This window comes from Psammomys obesus, unplaced genomic scaffold (assembly GCF_907164565.1).
Source record: "Psammomys obesus unplaced genomic scaffold, mPsaObe1.curated_primary_1811, whole genome shotgun sequence".
Lineage (NCBI taxonomy): Eukaryota > Metazoa > Chordata > Mammalia > Rodentia > Muridae > Psammomys > Psammomys obesus.
The window spans coordinates 1248839-1268062 of record NW_026592368.1 but is presented as its reverse complement, the minus strand read 5'-3'; the positions used below and the strand labels follow the sequence as shown (position 1 = coordinate 1268062).

The 19224-nt window shown below is 37.8% G+C and overlaps 1 protein-coding gene across 3 annotated transcripts in view; it reads left to right on the top strand.

Annotated features, from left to right (window-relative positions):
• LOC129681254 (zinc finger protein 431-like) overlaps positions 1-18116 on the top strand; it is a 49967-nt gene extending 31851 nt beyond the window's left edge. For 2 of the 3 annotated variants that reach the window (XM_055613163.1, XM_055613164.1), the window contains 3 exons: positions 11621-11747; positions 11940-12000; positions 13599-18116. In XM_055613163.1, coding sequence (XP_055469138.1) covers positions 11621-11747; positions 11940-12000; positions 13599-14565 — 1155 coding nt within the window. In that variant the 3' untranslated portion in view covers positions 14566-18116. The remainder of the gene's footprint in view (positions 1-11620; positions 11748-11939; positions 12001-13598) is intronic. The other variant, XM_055613165.1, reaches the window with a different exon arrangement.
• Positions 18117-19224: the final 1108 nt, after the last annotated feature.

The window sequence follows — 19224 nt, the reverse complement described above, 5'->3', positions numbered from 1 at the left end:
GAGGTCCTCCTCCCCTTCCATTTCACCTTAGCTTATCAGTTATCTTCAAGACTGGCTGCAATGTCCACCTTTGTGGTCTAGGAAGGCTGCTCCTCCCTGGGGGTGTGGGGTAGATCAAAGAGCCAGCCACTGAGTTCATGTTATAAACAGTCCCTGTTCCCATTACTAGAGAACACACTTGGCTACTAAGCTACCATGGACTCCAACCGAGCAGGGTTTCTAGGTTATATCCATACATGGTCCTTGATTGGAGATACAGTCTCATAAAAGACCCCTGTGCCCAGATATACTTGTCCTTGTGGAGCTCCTGTCCTCTGCAGGGGATACTAACTCTCTCTTCTTTCATATGATTCCTTGCCCTCAGAGGATCAGACCCACAGTGCAAGTGATGCTCAGCACAGAACTCACTTCTTGGGGGGGATGTTTTTCTAAAAAAAATAAAATAAAATTTCTTAAGCATAAGAGTAAAAGCTCTGATCTAAGAAGATCTGTGAGGATGGCAACAATGTCTGATTTAATGCACACAGACACATACAGATAATAACAATCAGAGGTCCCCTCATCCACCCACTCAAAAATCTTATAAAAATTTAGTTAGATAAGAAACCCTTCCTTAAAGAAATCCTTAAATGTCTAAGGTCTTGCCAGCCATGCATGCAAAAGCCTTTAATCCAGGCACCTGAAAGGCAGACACAGGCTCTTCTCTGTGAGTTCAGTGTTGGCCTGGTTGACAAAAGAGAGTCCAGCACAGACAGGCCTCCATGATGAGACCTAGTCTTAAAAAAAAAAAAAAAAAAACAGAAAAAATAAAATAAAACAGAAAATCTTAGATGGATTTAGTGGCACAGGGCTTGAATCCCAGCCCTCTGGCAGGAAGAAGCAGGCCTGTCTCAGCAAGTTCAAGGTCAGCCTGGTCTACAGATCTAGTCCAAGACAACCAGGGCTAAAAGAAGAAGCCTTGTCTCAAAATACCAAGTGTGTGTGTGTGTGTGTGTGTGTGTGTGTGTGTGTGTACATACATATATATGTATTAGCTGTATACATACACAGAGAAATGTATTCTGTCAGTTCATTTCATGCAGAGAGCCTTCACTAGTGCAGGTTTCTGTTTTCTTCATCTTCCTATTGAGGAAGAAGTTTTACCTGATGATGGTACTCCAAAGTGTCATGTTTTTCCTGCTTTTTTTCTCCTGGGATGTCTCTTATCTTCCAGGAGAAAAGTGGCTGCAGTTTACCTGACCCCAGTGTGAAGTCACAGAACAACAACAACAACAAAAAAAAAAAAACTTGCATTTTCTTTAATCTCTCTTAATTCTTAAAATTCTTGGCACCCTTCCACCTGTTGGATAGTGTTCACTCTGCTACAGGTTGAATAATGGTTGTGCAGCTATCCAAGCTGATTCGAGGAGGAAGAGGGTAATTGTATCCTGAGTCCTGAAAGACATAGGGTAGGCTAGGGGAGGAGAGGCACAAATAATGATGAAATGCAAACATGTGCAGATCTGAAGGTTTGGTCCTAAAAGAGAAGCCTGGACCAGGAATCACTAAGCCTTGTCCCTTCAGTACACTGTAATCCTAAGGGAGGTGCTCATGTCACTTAAGACTCATTGGCCAATCAGATGCTTTCATTCCTGCAGTCAGAGGGAGAGGCGGGTTCTTCCTGGCACAATGCTGCATGTTCACTCTTTAGCTGAGCGGGGTTGAATGGTTGGTCTGCTCTGGTATAAGCGCTGCTGCTGTGTACTGTGAGGGGATTTCAGCCAAGTTCTGAAGTTGCAACATGGTGAGTGTGTGTCCACTGCCCCCAGCCTGGTGGAGCAGGAGGCTGAACAGCAGGAGAAGCTGTTTAGGCTCCTTCCTGATGCTGGGTGGGAACCGGCAGCCAGAAACAGCCACCAGAGAGGCCCCATTTCCTAGCACTGCACATAGCATGGCATCTGAATATCTCCAGTATATTGACTTCTGGTTGGGAACTCACTTCCCGAACAGGAGGTTAAAATGAATGCTTTATTTTCTGAACTCAGGGAAGCGGCCAGTTCAGATCTGAACGGTGCCCCAGGGTAGGCTTTATTGTATATTTAAAGGGTTAAATCCATAAGGTGAGGGCCCCTTGGAGAGAGTCAGGGTCATCCAATCAAATGTGGGTTAAGCAAGGGAGTTTATGTTGGAGGCTTTGCTGATCCAGTACACCTGGGCTCAAGACTTTTAAATGTTTTCTAAGACATTCAGCCTGGAACCTAAGGCCTCTAATTTATATCACTTGACATTTGTTCCAGAGCTCAAGGTGATAAGGCAACAAAGAAGTGTGTTTATATATATATATATATTTACAATTTAAGGCACCTAGGTTAAAGTAACAGCAAGTTTAACCAGTTAACTGATAATTAGGATAATGTTTCAATGTGTTCAGTGGAAAACGGTGCGGCAACCGTGGGACTGTAAAGTTAGATTTATCTTGCTAGTAAAATGGAACAGCTGCTTGGAGAAGATTGGGCTCCGGAGGCCACCTCTTACACACTATGTGTATGCATGTTTTGTGGAAGTTGTAAATAACATATTTATTGAGTAGCATTTCAGCTGTGATGTAAATGCATAGAACCATTGATGTACAGGATTTTCAGTTCTTAGGTGACAGGACATCACACCAAGTAGAATTTAGCTAAGGGCTGTTTTAAAACAATCCATCTATAAGTAACATCCCAACCCGGCCTGTTAGAGATTGGGATGCTAGGAAACCCGTTTGCTCAAGAGGATAGTAAACAAATTTGTCTCTAGCCATAACCAAGGAGAAAGCCCCTGATTCTTACCAACCATTGGCCCATCTCCATGTCAAAGAAGAGACATCTAACAAGCTGCTTAGTGGGCCATTACAGAATCAGAGCCAACATTAAAGCCTGATGTGCCATAAAGTTGCAGTTTTCTTCTTGAGAAAAACATAGTTCAGCCACACGGGCAAGACATCTGATGAAAACAGTTGAACAGAGAAAACACTGTTGTGTTGATGGCTGCCCTGACCAAACAAAGTCTTCCTTGAGGTCCTCATGGTGGAGAATAATCTAACTTCTCACATTCCTCAAATATGCTTGGCAGAGCCAGTACATCCTGTGGCCTAGGCCTTGGGAGATTTCTCCAAGATTCTGAGTTACTTAAAATAAAGCACTGTTCCTTTTCTAAAACCAGAAATAGGGTGAGCAGCAGGGTAAGGACATTTGAGGAGTGTTTGCTTCTGATTCAGAGAACCCAACTCTTTCAAACAATGGAGATACCCTCATCAGTTCCAAAGTCACTGTGGTCTTAGTAAATAATGTTTTTGAGATCTTGTGTTTCCCTCATGCAGTATTGTTTTTTTAGACAATAAATAAATATATTAAATAAATAAATAAAATCTCATGCAATGATTTTATCCCATTGTATGAGAATTTCTGATCAATTCATAGACATTTCCTGTTTCCTTCCATTTCTCCCCAGGAAGTAGTGTACAAGATGCTATTCTTCTCAAGAAACTTAGTTAGGATAAGACATAGCTTGTCCAAGACCTTCCCATCCTAGCTTTTTGTTGTTGTTGTATTTTTTTATTTTATTTTTATTAATTTTTTATTTTATTAGTTTGTTCACTTTCCATCCCAGCTGCATCCCCTTCCCCTTTCCTCTCCTAACCCCACACTCCCTTTCTCCTTCTCTCCCATGCCCCTCCCCCATTCCAATAATGGGGAAGGTCCTTCCCACTTCCATCTAACCCCAGTCCATCAGGTTTCATCAGGACCATCTTCTCTGTCTTCTGTGGACTGACAAGGCTGTTCCCCCCTCAGGTGGAGGTGATCAAAGAGCCAGCCATTGAGTTCATGTCAGAGACAGTCCCTGTTCCCTCGACCAGGGAACCCCCTTGAACACTGAACTGCTATGGGCCACTTCTATGCAGGAGTTCTAAGTTATCTCCATGCATTTTCCTTGCTTGGAGTATCAGTCTCAGAAATGACACCTGTTCCCAGAGTTCTTGGTTCTGTTGTTCTTGTGGGGCTTCTTTTCCTTCCAGGTCCCTCTATCTCCCCCTTCCTACTCCAAATTCCCTGTACTCTGCAAAAAGGATGGCTATGAATCTCAGCATATTTTTTGATATCCTCCTGAGTAAAGTCTTTCAGAAGCCCTCTGTGATAGGCTCCTGTCCTGTTTCCTGTTTTCTCCCTCTTCCGATGGTTGTCTTGTTTGCCTTTCTCAGTGAAGATTGAGCATCGTACAAGGGTCCTCCCTCTTGATCAGCTTTATTAGGTGTACAGATTTTAGTATGATTATCCTATATTATATGTCTAATATCCACTTATAAGTGAGTATATACCATGTGTCTCTTACTGCTTCTGGGATACCTCATTCAGGATGATCATTTCTAGATCCCACCTTTTGCTTGCAGATTTCAAGCTTTCTTTGCTTTCAATTGCTGAGAAGTATTCCATTGTGTAAATGTACCATAATTTCTGTATCCATTTCTCTGTTGAGGGACATGTGGGTTGTTTCCAGCTTCTGACTATTACAAATAAAGCTATGAACATGGTTGAGCAAATGTCCTTGTTGTATACTTGAATACCTTTTGGATATATTCCTAGGAGTGGTATAGCTGGATCTTGAGTTAGCACTATTCCCAAGTGTCTGAGAAAGGACCAGATTGATTTCCAAGGTGGTTGTACAAGTTTACTTTTCCATCAGCAATGGAGGAGGGTTCCTCCTCACATCCTCTCCAGCATGTGTTGTCACTTGAGTTTTTTATGTTAGCCATTCTTATGGGTGTAAGGTGAAACCTCAGGGTCATTTTGATTTGCATTTCCCTGAGACTAAAGATGTTGGGCATTTCTTTACGTGTTTCTTTGCGATTTGATGTTCCTTTGTTGAGAACTCTGTTTAACTCTGTACCCCATTTTTTAAATTGGATTACTTGATTTGTTGCTTCTTAATTTCTTTATATATTCTAGATATCAGCCCTCTGTCAGATATAGAGTTGGTGAAGATCCTTTCCCAACCTGTAGACTGTCTGTAGACTGTTTTGTTCTGATGACAGTGTCCTTTGTTTTACAGAAGCCTTTCAGTTTGATGAGGTCCCATTTATTGATTGTTGATCTTAGAGCCTGTGCTGTTGGTGTTCTGTTCAGGAAATTTTCTCCTGTGCCAATGTGTTCTAGGCTCTTCCCCACTTTTTCTTCTAACAGGTTTAGTATGTCCGTTTTTATATTGAGGTCTTTGATCCATATGTATTTTTAGTTTTGTTCAGGGTGATAAGTATTTGTCTCAGTGGCTAGACTTGAAATCTCTAGTCCATATTAAAATTGTTTAATGTATAACCTGAAGCGTAAACTTAAGAGACTTAAGAAAGACTGCGTGTATGTAATACAAAATCAGTTTTAGGCTGTCTTCACTTATAGCATTAAGTACAGCTAGATACATGCTACTATTAAAGAGATTTTTTTTTACTTAACCATTTAATTATGTATGGCGTACTTTCACTGTGGGGGTAGATATTAATTCTAGAACAGCTGCATCTTCAGCCTTTTGGAAAAATATTTCTAAGGCAAGCTTTATTGGTACGGGTCTCATAGATCCCAGTCTATTGCTTCCCAGCAGCATGACTTTGCTTTCCTCTTGGTTAAAATTCCCAAAATTTTAAGGTAAAGCCTGTACCACAGCTGAGTTCTAAAAATTACTCATTTGGGTCATGTAATGAGCTGCCTATTTATGTGTGCGAAGTGGGAAGACAACTTGAAAGAATGAAGGTCAAATTTCTGGGACTTAAGGAACTCAATTCCAGGGTTAAAAGCACTTTCTGAGCTGCAGAGGTGCCACAGATGCACATTGTGTTATATAGTTAATTAGGGCATTTTTCACAGCTTGTGCCATAATAGATGTGGCAGGAAACAGTTATAAAATTATTATTTAACATTTTTTTGTTTAGGGGCATCAGTGGGACTGGATTTGCCTGCAATCACTAGGGGGCCATGCAGGGCTACAGTGCCATAGCCTGTCATTTTGGTGGCCTCCATTTAGAGAGACAGGTCTAGAGCATGGGGACTCTGTTTGAAAATAAGGTCAGTAGTACCTAGAGCATAATTTGAACAGTGTAGGGGTTATTTTGAGTTATTTTTGTTGGAGTTGTGATGTTTGTGTTTATTTAATTTCTATATGTATATAATCATAGGTAACATTGGTCTACCTCACATTTTTTTCTTGGTTGAGTTTCCTTAGGTGTCTTGATGAAAACTTGAGTATATTGTTGGGCTTATGTTTTGGAATTTTTGCTATATTCTTTCACAAATATTGTATGCAATCTTCATTATTTTTGCTGAACAGTAAGTACAGAAGTCATATTTTTGTGTCTGTAATATATCTTCATAATCCTGCGTTTCATAATACTGTGGGTTTTTTACATGGTAAATTCAGTTCACAGCATGCCAGCCTAAAATTTCTGGTTGCCACCATTCAAAGAACATGCATGGAATGGACCTAGACACTTACACATATCTAGCTGATGGTCAGCTTTGTCTTCATGTTGGTCACCTAGAATCTGAAATGGGGGCTGTCTGTGACATGGACACAGTTGACTGTTTATGAATCATTTTGCCCTAGCTGGGAAGCCTTCTCTGGCCTCAGTGGAAGAAGATGCACTTAGTCTGTATGCAACTTGATGTGCTGAGATTTGTTATGGGGAGTCTCCCCTTTCTTGAGAAGAAGGAGAAGAGGAGTGAGGGATGATGGTGGGGATGATAACAGCAGGAGAGGAGGTACAGAGCTTTGAGCAGGCTATAAGGTGAAAAAGTAAGTAAACTAATGAAAAAATGGCTGGTTTCTATGTAAACGAGAGATTGCCTTGACTGATGATTTCTATAGAAGGTTCTTCAATTGAGGGTGGCAGAATCCCTAAGTAAGTGGCCCTGGGCTGGATAAAAAAGCTAGCTGAGCCTGAGACAATGAAGAAACAAGAGCAAGACAGCAAGACAGGAAACAATATTTACCCTGATTTTTGCCTTAGTTTTCTTGAAATTTGAGTTTCTATTCTAGATTTTCAAAATGATGGGCCAAAAAAGTACACACATTCATGACCTGAGATGTTGCTGGTTAGGGGATTCAATCACAGCAGCCCAGTAGCAGGTTAGGAGAAAAAAAAAAGGTATGCTAAAAGTGACTTTGCTCCTGGACATTAATATTAAAATGCTTAATAAACATTAATATTAAAATGTTTAATAAAATGTATGTACGTATATATTTATTGTTTGAAGTTACATACATCTTTATGTTCTCATTTATTACTATATGTCACATCATGCTGAAGTTCTGCCTTGTAAGAGAATTTCCTACAGATTCCATATAATGACACAATAATTAATTTCAAAAAGCATGTTATAGATGTATAATATGACTGTGCTCTTAGACTATGACAGATATATGAAGATTTGATGACAGTTTTGGAGGTTTATTTTGACCATTCTAATTTGATGGGCAAGCTCATGTTGCCAGTTTTCCCTCTGGATATTTCAGAGAATGTATTAATATTATTCTTTTTCATTTTTATTTATTATGTTTATTTCATGTCCCACCTACAGCCTCCTCCGTTATTACCTTTCAATCCCTCTGTCTCTCTCTCTGAGTGTATTAAATTTTTTAGAGAGATTAGTTTGTTTTTTGACTTTACATCCAAAGGGTAATCCTTCCTTCCTCTGCTCTCAGTCCACCCTCACCCTTCTTCCTCCCCTCTCTCAAAAATAGAGCCCTAGTCTTCCTGTATCACCCATTGCAGCACATCAAGTCACATCAGGACTGAGCATATCCTCATCCACTAAGGCCATTCAAGGCACGCTTGACAGGGGGAGATTTTCTAAAAGCGGGCAGTAGAGTTCCTTTTAGAAACAGTCCCCTCCACTTACCACTCAACCCACATGGACCAAACCACCCTTAGTACAGATAAGTTCAAGAAGCCTAGGTCAGAACATGCATGCTCCTTAGTTGATGTCTCATTTTCTTAACCCCCATCCCCAGGTCTGGGTTACTTTTCTCTGTTGGTTTTCTTGTGGCTTTCTATCCCCTTCGGGTTCTTCCATCTTTCCCCCAGTACTTCCATAAGACCCCCAGAGATCCTCCCCATGCTTAGTTGCAAGTTCTAGCATCTGTCTCCATTGGATGCTGGGTGGAGCCTCTGAGGTAACAGGCATGTTTAGGCTCTTTTCTACAAGCTTAGCAAAGCAACATTTACAGTTTCATTGGCTGGCACTCTAGTGTAGGGTGGGTCTCAGGTTGGCCCAATTATTGGCTGGACATTCCCTCAATCTTTGTTCCGTCATTATCCCTAAACTTCTTGTAGTCAGGGTAATTTTTGGATTGTGGGTTTTGTTGTCCATTTGTTGTTCCCTCTCTCCACTAGTCCTGACTGGCTAAGAGGTGGTCACTTCATACTTAATTTTCCATGTCTCTCTTCTCCGGCCCCTCCATTAGGATTCTCAGCTAGAGTCACACCCAGTCACACCCAGGTCCTCTCATGAAACTTCCCTGTCAAATGACTCCAAAGAGAAGCCCCCTCAGTTTCCCTTTGTGTTCTCAGCCCTCGCACGTCCTACTACAATTCTCCCCACATCTGCTACCCACATTTGTTTCCCTCCCCATTCCAACTTCTGCCCAGCTCCCTCTCTTCATCTACTTCTGCTGTCCTGTTTTTTATTCTGAGTGATATTCTGCCAACCTCCCATGGACCCTTCTTGCTTAGCTTTTTTGGGTGTGTGAATTATAGAATGTTTATGCTGTACTATAGGTCTAATATCTGCTTATAAGCAATGTGTTTCTGTGTCTGGGTTACCTCTCTCAGGATGATGTTTTCTAGTTTGAACCATTTGCCTGCAATTTCCATGATTTCTTATTTTTAATAACTGAGGAGTATTCCATTGTGTAAATGTATTAGTAGTTCTTTATCCATTCTTCACTTTTTAGCTGTTATGAATAAAACAGCTATGAACATAGTAGAACAAATGTCCTTGTTCTATAATAGAAAATCTTTTGGATGTATTCCCTGGAGTGGTATAGATGGGTATTGAGGTAGAACTATTCCCAATTTTCTGAGAATGCACCAGTTTGATTACCAGAGAAGTACAAGTTTGCATTCCCATCAGCACTGGAGGAAAGTTCCCTTTTCTCCACATCCTCACCAGAATGTGTTGTCACTTGAGTTTTTTATCTTAGCCATTTGAGTGGTATAAGATGGAATTTTAGAGTCATTTTGATTTCTATTTGTCTGATGTCTAAGGACTTTCATCATTTCTTTAAGTCTTTCTTAGCCCTTTGAGATTCCCCTGTTGTGACTTCTCAGTTTAGCTCTGAACCCCATTTTTAAATTGGTTTATTTGATTTGTTGGTGTTTAATTTCTTAAGTTCTTTGTATATTTTGGAAATTACCTTTCTGTCTGTCGTAGGGTTGGTGTAGATATTTTCCCAATCTGTTGACTGCTGTTTTGTTCTATTGATAGTGTCCTTTTCAGTTTCTTGCGATCCCATTTATTAATTGTTGATCTCAGAGCCTGTGCTGTTGTTGTTCTGTATTAATGAGTTCCAGAGTTTTCTCCACCTTGTCTTCTAAATGATTTAGAACTCTGATGTTATGTGAAGGTCTTTGATCCCCTTAGACTTGAGTTTCTGCAGGATGATACAAAGGGTCTATTTTCATTTTTCCACATGCAGACATCTAGTTAGAGCACCACCCTTTGTTGAAGATGCTGTCTTCTGTCCATTGTATGATTTTGGCTTCTTTGTTGAAAGTAAAGTTCCAATAAGAGTGTGGGTTTATTTCTTTGTCCTTATTCCAATTATACAGTATTGTTCTGTATATCAAGGGTATTTTATTTTTACATTTGAAGTTAATATTTGCTTTTTCAAGGTCTGTAAAGAACTATGTTTGGATGTTGTTGGGAAATGAATTGAACCCATAGACTGCATTTTTTTAAGAATTATGTTTTACAGAAGGGGGATGAAGGAAGTATTTGGGAGGGGAGAAGGAAGTGTGATACAGGGGGAATACAAAGTTAATAAAGGGTAATTAATTTAAAAAGAATGCTGTTTTACTAGGTTAATCCTATATATGCATGAGTTTCGGAACATCTTTCCATCTTCTGATATTTTCTTCAGTTTCTTTCTTTAAAGACTTCCAATTCTAGTCATAGAGGTCTTTTACTTTATGTTTTTTGTGGCTACTGTTTAGGATGTTTTCGAAATTTCATTCTCAGTCCATTTTTCATTTGTATAAAAAAGGAATAATGAAATTTTAGTTAATTGTGTTCCCAGCCACTTTGTGGAAAGTGTATATCAACTGTAGGAATTCTCTGGTAGAATTTCTTGGGTCACCTAGGTATAATAGTAAATCATCTGTGAATAGTAATACTTTGAATTCTTCCTTTCCAATTTGTATCTTGCTTTAGCTAGGATGTAAGGAGTATATTGAAGAGATATGGAGAGGGAAGGCATCCATATCCTGTACCTCATATGAGTGAAATTTCTTTAAGTTTCTCTCCAGATGATTTGATGTTGGCTAGCAGCTTGCTTTTTTCAGCCTTTATTATGTTATGTGCCTGATTCTTTTTATGCCTGATTTCTCCAAGTCTTTTAATATGAAGGAGTGTTGGATTTTGTCAAAGGCTTTTTCTCATCTAATAAGATGATCATGTGTTCTTGGCCTTTCAGTTTGTTTATATGGTGGATTACATTGATGGATTTTCCTATGTTGAACCATCCCTGTATCCCTGAGATAAAGCCAATTTGTTCATCGTTTATATCTTTGATTTGTGTTAAGAGTATTTTATTGAATATATTTATGTTACAGACAGCTATTAGCTGTCATGTGGGTGCTGGGAATTTAACCCAGGTCCTCTGGAAGAACAGTTCATAACCACTGAACCATACCTTCATCCCCCATGTTGCCTATTTATGATCATCATTTAAATTGCTAATGTTTTCATCTGTCCTTTTGTAATTGTTCAAACATACATTTCATTTTTAAAAGATCATATTTATATTAAAGTTTAAAATGAGGCACTTCAGGTTTCTAGACATTTATGCAGAACTGGAGTGAATGTATAATTCTTTGTAGAAACTTGAGAAAGATCTTTAAGGTTTTTATCTTGTTTGTTTCACTAATTTTTGCATATTCAGGATCATATTATATACCCCATTGTGTCCTGGAACTTATTGCATAGAGCAGTCTACCATTCAGCTCTATGACATACACCAGTCTCTGTTTCCTGAGTAATTTTGGAATGAAAAGTCATCAGAAAATACACCCAGACTGCCCATTTTTATGAGTCAGGAATCGTTTATACTATTTCTCTTATGTGGGTTCAGTATTGTTGATCTGTGTACTCTCTCTCTCTCTTTATGTGTTAAATGACATTTCTCTTGCAAGTCTGTATCCTAGTTAAAGAATGAAAAAAATAGAGGTGAACTTCACTATTCAGTTTCCTGTTAAAAAGAGTTACTTATTTCATTAAAACTTGTGGGTCACAAAATAAGTAGAAACACCAGAATACTTTGAAAATATTGCAAATGAAGGATACATTTCCAGTATTCTAAGTATCATGCTTTCTGTTGTACATGTGTGTGGATATTTTAGACTGCATTGACCTACAATGATGTGCATGTGAACTTCACCCGAGAAGAGTGGGCTTTGCTGGATCCTTCTCAGAGGAATCTCTACAAAGATGTAATGCTGGAGATCTACAGTAACCTTACTGCTATAGGTAGGATAGCGAGTTTTCCTTACTTTTTAAAATATGGGGAAAACTCATTATTCATTATCAAAGTGCTTCTGTAATTTCTCTTGAGGATGAGGAAGAATGAGGTGAATGGTTCTTTGATTGACCAGAGATCATGACTTAAATTTTGTCTTATTTCCAATAATAAATCATACATTTTCTGTATCTGTATTTTAGGCTGCAATTGGGAAAATCATAATATAGAAGAGCATTGTCAAAGTTCTAGAAAACATGCAAGGTAATTTTCATTGTAAGCTGATATGAATATGGTCCTGAGAAAATTTTGATATGTTCTGGAAGTTTGAAAGAGAAGGGACAGTGTAAATGTACTACTTTAAGTGTATTTATTGATGATGAATAACTTGTTACTAAACCATGTCCCTCCATGTTAGTTATTTGATATTTGTTTGCAAGGCACTCCTCTAAGAAAGAATGCAAGGAAATCATACCTTACACAAGATCAATGTTTAAATCATACCTTCATTAGCATTAGAGGTAGAACTTCAATTTGTTTAGTCTCCTACAACTAAGATATTGCCAAATGTATTCACAGTAAATAGGTGATGAAAGTATATCCAAAACATTATACTAATCAACTTGTCCATAGTAAAATGGGGTTACTCATATACTTGTAGTAATGGTACTGAGTTTTGTGAGAAGGGCAGTTTTTTAGAATCAAGAATGTTGTTGTGGAAAAACCATAATCCCTATAGTACATGTCTGTGATAAACAAAAATCAAATGTGTGAATACATCGTGAAATCATGTCATTTATAATTATTATTTTAATAGTTACATCATATGTAACAATGAATACAAGTCATGTTAGTTTATGTATATTGAAAGAAACAATGTACCACCCAGAACAAGTAAAAGGTATAGTAGTCCCCATTTTGAGTAGATGTTTAAAAATTTCTACCTAATATGCTTTATATGGGCTATTCAGAGCTGCCAGAAGTACAAATTATAACAGGGCCTTTTAATATTTTCAGCTTAGGCAATTTAAGTGGGCAGATTCTGAACCCTTTGTATCCCTAACACAAACCTAGCACAGTGTCCTGATGCATGGCCAGCTCTACCTCTTTGCTGATGTTCATGTCTGTCTATAACCTCACTGGCCTGCTGGTGAACCGCCTGTCATTTGCTTTCTTCTTCCCAGCAACCCTCTCTCACTCAGAAGTTCTGTCCTCCATTTTGTACCCTGCTATCAGTTGTTAGCTCTTTATTATTTCCAATGAATAAGTAAGGAAGGACAAATGTTTACAAAATATAGGACAGGTTATGAGCCATAGAACTAACAATTCTATGATATCCTTAGCCCTTAGCTCTCTGCTGACTTAGCAATCAGCATTCACACACTTTCACACACTATACACAAATATCAATTAACTGGTTATGCAACTTGATTAGGAATTCTCACAAAATCACACTGTAGAAAATGTAAGTTTTAGGAATATAAAGAAATTATTCAGTTGGTCACAGTTATCTTTGCATATTTAGTATGGCGCACAGTATAGGGAAATTTATTAATCCAGTCAGTGTGTTAAAGCTCTGAGGTCTTTCAGTTTTCTACAGATCTGTGGTAAAACATATTATAGAAGAAAGTATAATATAAATGTGAGACAAGTAAATATTTTTACCATCACATTTATTTTGAAATATGCAAAACAACCCTTAGAGAAGAAGAACACTGTGAATGTAAAAGTAATGATAAAAACTCAAGATATAATTCCTCTTTACCTTCACACCAAATTGAAAAATTAGGTCACATAGACAAAAAGATTCTTTAGTGTAATGAATGTGGTAAAGCTTTCATATGTGCCAATTATCTTTGCAGGTATGAAAACAGTCATAGGGGAGACAACCCCCCTGAAGATACTCAATATGACAGAGTCTTTGCACATCACAGGAGTCCCCAAACATATAAAAGTATGCATATTGCTGAGGATCACTATGAATGTAATGAATATGGCAATTCCTTTGCACATGACAGTCATGTCTTAAGACATAAATGGACTCACAAAGGAGAGAAACCTCATAAATGTAACCGATGTGGTAAAGCCTTTGCATCTAACAGTAATCTCCTAAGACATAAAGGAACTCACACTGGAGAGAAATCTTATGAATGTAATCAATGTGGTGAAGCCTTTGTATGTAATAGCCATCTCCTAAGACATAAAAGAACTCACACTGGAGAGAAACCTTATGAATGTACCCAATGCGGTAAAGCCTTTAGACATAACAGTCATCTCCTAATACATGAAAGAACTCACACTGGAGAGACACCTTATAAATGTAAACAATGTGGTAAAGCCTTTGCACAGGGCAGTCATCTCCGATCACATGAAAGAACGCACACTGGAGAGAAACCTTATGAATGTAACCAATGTCATAAAGCCTTTGCGTGTAACAGAAGTCTCCTGCTACATAAAAGAACTCATACTGGAGAGAAACCATATGAATGTAACCAATGTGGTAAAGCCTTTGCACATAGCAGTAATCTCCGAGTACATAAAAGAACTCACACTGGAGAGAAACCTTATGAATGTAACCAATGTAGTAAAGCCTTTTCATGTAACAGAAGTCTCCTGCTACATAAGAGAACTCATACTGGAGAGAAACCATATGAATGTAACCAATGTGGTAAAGCCTTTGCACATAGCAGTAATCTCCGAGTACATAAAAGAACTCACACTGGAGAGAAACCTTATGAATGCAAACAATGTGGTAAAGCCTTTAGACATAATAGTCTTCTAATACATGCGAGAACTCACACTGGAGAGAAACGTTATGAATGTAACTAATATCATAAAGGCTTTTATGTAAGAGTCATCTTGAACAAGAACCCTTACCGTAGTGAAACCCTATGAATGTAACCAATGTGTCAAAACCTTTGCATGCCATAATATTCTCAATGTACATAGAATAATATACACTGGACAGAAACTTTATGAATGTAACGAATGTGATAAAGCATTTTGATATAATAGTAATCTATGCCAAAGAAGACATACAGGAGAGAAACCTTATGAATATAACCAATGTGGTAAAGCAATAGCATATAACTGTATTCTACTAATACATAAAAGAACCCACACTGGAGAGAAATCTTATGGTTGTAATAAATGTGTTAAAGCCTTTTCATATAACAGTTATCTCCTAATACATAAAAAGCTCACACTTGAGAGAAACCTTATTAATGTAACCTATGTGGTAAAGCCTTTTCACATAGCTGTCATGTCCTAATGAAAACGTGCTGTTCACAATCGTCTTCAACGTAATGAAAGAATTCATACTGGAACAAAACACTATGAGTGTATTTACATGTTGAAGCTACTCCACATTTGTATAATCCTCGTCATCATGAAAGAATTCATACAGAGAGAAAATTTATGAATGTGTTAAAATGGGAGACCTTTGCACATATCTATATTCTACATCATCATAAAAGTTTCAAAATGGAGAGAAAATCTGAGAATATAATCAATATGGTAAGGCTTTTGTGTTCTTTTGTCCACTGAATCCAATACAACTCAAATACTAGGTCAATACTAATGACAAAATTTTATTTTCATCCAGGCACTACTGTTGATTAGGGCCACATAATCTTCTTGGGAGCTGAACTGTGATGCCTACCCATCCAATGTGCCAGAAAGTTACAGAGGTTCTGAGCTTGAAAATCATAAACATCTTTAGAGTTTTACAACTAAATTGTTTCCATCAGTCATGGTTTAGGGATATGGGATTTGTTTATGTCATTGAGGAAGTCAACTGATGCAAAATGTAGGTTTAACAGTGAAAACAATCATATTCATTTGTTCTTTTGTGGTTAGGAAAAGATAGTATGTTTTAGTAAAGAGAATCTGTGGTTTGGGTCAGTCATTATGTTAGGGTACCAGAAACCATTGTATGGAACAGTCATGTTTTGGGCAAAAAAAGTTAAGTAATTAAAGCCGGTCAGCTATTGGGAAGTCTACAGCTTTCCTAGGGATTATGAACTTAAACTTATGTTCACCCTATAAATCAATGGAGGCTGGAATCTAAAAGGCAATACTTAAGACAAATTGCTTTTGCATGATCCCACATAATTTGCTTTTACATGTTTTGCACATCAAAGTCATCTTCAAGTATACAAATGAACAGATAGTAGAGAGAAACCTTACACATGTATTCAATGTGATAAAGCCTTTCTTAATACAGTTATCTCTGAATACATAAAAGAAAACATACTGCTGAATAAGCAATGTGGTAAATCCTTTTCATGGGGTTGTCTTTGAAATGATGAGAAAAAGTCATGCTGCAGAGAAACCCCATGAATGTAGTCAGTATGGTAAAGTTTTCTGCTTCATGTTTCCATTATATGAGTAAAAGCTTCAGTGTATGGGCTACATCCTAAATCCTTTGCATATCACAGTAGTCTTTGAGAACCTAAAAGAACTCATTCTGAAGAACATCTATTAGAGTAAAAGATTTTTTTCAGATCTTTGACCCACCAGCGTGCATTTAATTACACTAGATTATTTTGGAGGGAAATGCTAACAAGTGTCAACAATGTATGCATGCATTTATGACATCCATCATTATTTTGTTTCCAATTGAAATCTCATATGGACCAAAGGCATATGAATTTAAACAATAAGATAATCCTTTTTAATTTCACAATTCAATTCAATTACATGAAATAAATCATCCAGTTGTAAAATTTATGTGTGTGTATTAGTGCATTTTCTGTGACCAAACACAATGTCTAAGGCAACTTCCAAATGTGTTTACTTTGCCTTATGACCTGAGAGGATATGGGATCACTATAAATTGGGCAACACAAGTGTCTTACATGGCAGCTAAAGTAGGAAGCTTGGAGCTCACAATCACCACCTGCAGCATGAAGCAGTGAGTGGGAACTACAGATGGTATGCACCTGAAAACTATCAAGCCCACCCCAAGTAACATACTTTCTCCAGCAGGGATACATTTTGTTAAAAATTCCGAAATGATACCACCAACTGAAAAGGATTCATTTCTCTAATTTCAGACCTACATGTTTGATTTCTGTTACATGAAGGAATTTGTGATGAAGACATTTGTAAATAAGCCTGTAGTTGCCTCAACACCTGAATTCAGTAACGAATGCATAAGCATTCGTATAAATAAGTAAAACATTCATGAGTAAACATATATTTAAGAATTTATTTTAATTTCCCTTACGTGATAACAGTTTTTCTTTGTGTGTTTATGTGCCTGTCCATTCTAGTTTCCAAGTAGACTAGACCCACTGATTTTCTCATACCAGGAATTATAGAAAGTTGTCAAAAACCTGACCTAGGTCCTGGGAATGAACTTGTCTTAACTACAAAACCATGTATCTAGTACTGTAAATATCTTAAATCTTAATATGTCATCTTGATGTCAGGAAGTAGAAAAGCATTCATAGAAGAGAGAAATCTTATTTATGCAAAAGAGTTTATTACTTTGGACATAATAAATGTATTCATTTCCAAGAAAAGAAACTATTTTGAATCTGTTTTTATCAAAGCCTCGGAGGAAGTAATTATTTAACATGTTCACTTCATTGTAATGGATGAGATCACCAATTATGGTTGTGCTCTGAATTTTGAAACATTGGAGTAGGTATTGAATTTGTTGTGTGTGTGGCAAATCCATTCACAGAACTTTATTAGGTTCTGATATTCCTTCTGTGGCAGATGTTCATATTCTAAGGCATTTCCATTTGGTGAGAGTTATTTTTCTGCTGCAATGTATAGAATGGAATCCCCATCCTCTGTGTGGTCCATTGCTTATTTATATCAGGCCATGTGAGATCATAGTTTTCAAGGAAGGGTCTATGAGAACTTGTACTTTTTTTGTTTTCACAAATTCATTTAAGATGTTTGTTTTTAAGCCTTGCTTGGATATCAACAATTAAGTGATGCTTAGTAATATGTGTGTACATATGTATGTATATATTGTTTGAAGTTTCATGCTTCTAAATGTTCCCATATTTACTATATGGCACATCATCTTGAAATATTGCCTTCTTAGAGATTTATCTAGAGGTGATAGTTAATGTAACAGCAATGAGATTTATTTAAAAAACCATGTTGTGTGTGTAATGGAATATTTACTCTTAGGCTATGACAGATATGAAGAGTGTGTGATACTCTATGGGGTCTATTTTGGTCATGGTTATATGATATTCAAGTTTATGGTGTCTCTTTTGCATACCACAAACACTCTCCACTAAGCTCATTGAGACTCAAAAAACGTACTTGAAAAATTACATCAGTACAATATTGTCTTCTATTCCAATTATGAATATTTTATTATCTGAGGATGGAAGAAAATGAAATGATTTGAATAATAAATGCTACTTGCAAATGAAAATTATACACTCCTGTCTTGTTTTGGAACGTGTTGGTTCTTTCTTAGGAGTAAAGACTTTTTCTTAAGAATTTCTCAAAACTGCAAGTGAATGTCAGAGAATTGTCTCTGTGGGTAAATTTAGTTATTGCTAAGCCTGATGATTTGAGCTCAATCCCTGAGTTGTCCATATTACTGCTACAGATTTTTCTACTGTTTCTATAATCAGGCTGCTGTATATGCAAACTCACGCACCAGCAGATACGTAACTAATTTTTCAGCCTAAATAAGGGCCAGTGTGGTCACTGGCCAAAAGACCTGTTGTGTTCCATGTCAAGAACTTACATATGGGGTGTAGATAATAAATAGCAGTAAGTTGTACTCTCACTAGCATGTATACACCATAACATATGTATGTCCACACAAACACACTCCAGCATTTTAAAATGTTTTATTTTTATTGATTACAGTTTATTCACTTTGTATCCCTGCTATAGACCCTTCCTCATCCCCTCCCAGTCCTATCCTCTCTCCCTCTTCCATGCTCCTCCCCCAATCCACTGATAGGGGAGGTACTTCTCTCCTTCCATCTGAACCTAGTATATCAGGTCTCATCTGGACTGTCTTCATTGTCTTCCTCTGTGGACTCGTTCCCCCCACAGGCAGAGGTGATCAAACAGCCAGGCACTGAGTTCATATCAGAGACAGTCCCTGTTCTCATTACTAGGATACCCTCTTGGACACTGAGCTGCAATGGGCTAAATCTGTCATGGGTACTACATTATCTCCATTCGTGATCCTTGTTTGGAATATGGGTCTCCAAAAATCCCTGTGCCCATATTTTTTGGTTCTAGTACTCTCCTTGTGGAGCTCCTGTCCCCTCAGGTCTTTCTATCTCCCCCTTCATTCATATGATTACCTGTACTCTGCACAAAGGTTGGTTATGAGTCTCAGCATCTGTTTTAATACCCTGCTGGACAGTCTTTCAGAGGCCCTCTGTAGTAGGCTCCTGTCCAGTTCCCTGTTTTCTCCCTTTTCTGATGTCCATCCCATTTGCCTTTCTGAATGAAGATTGAGCATCTTACCCAGGCTGTGCCTTCTTAATT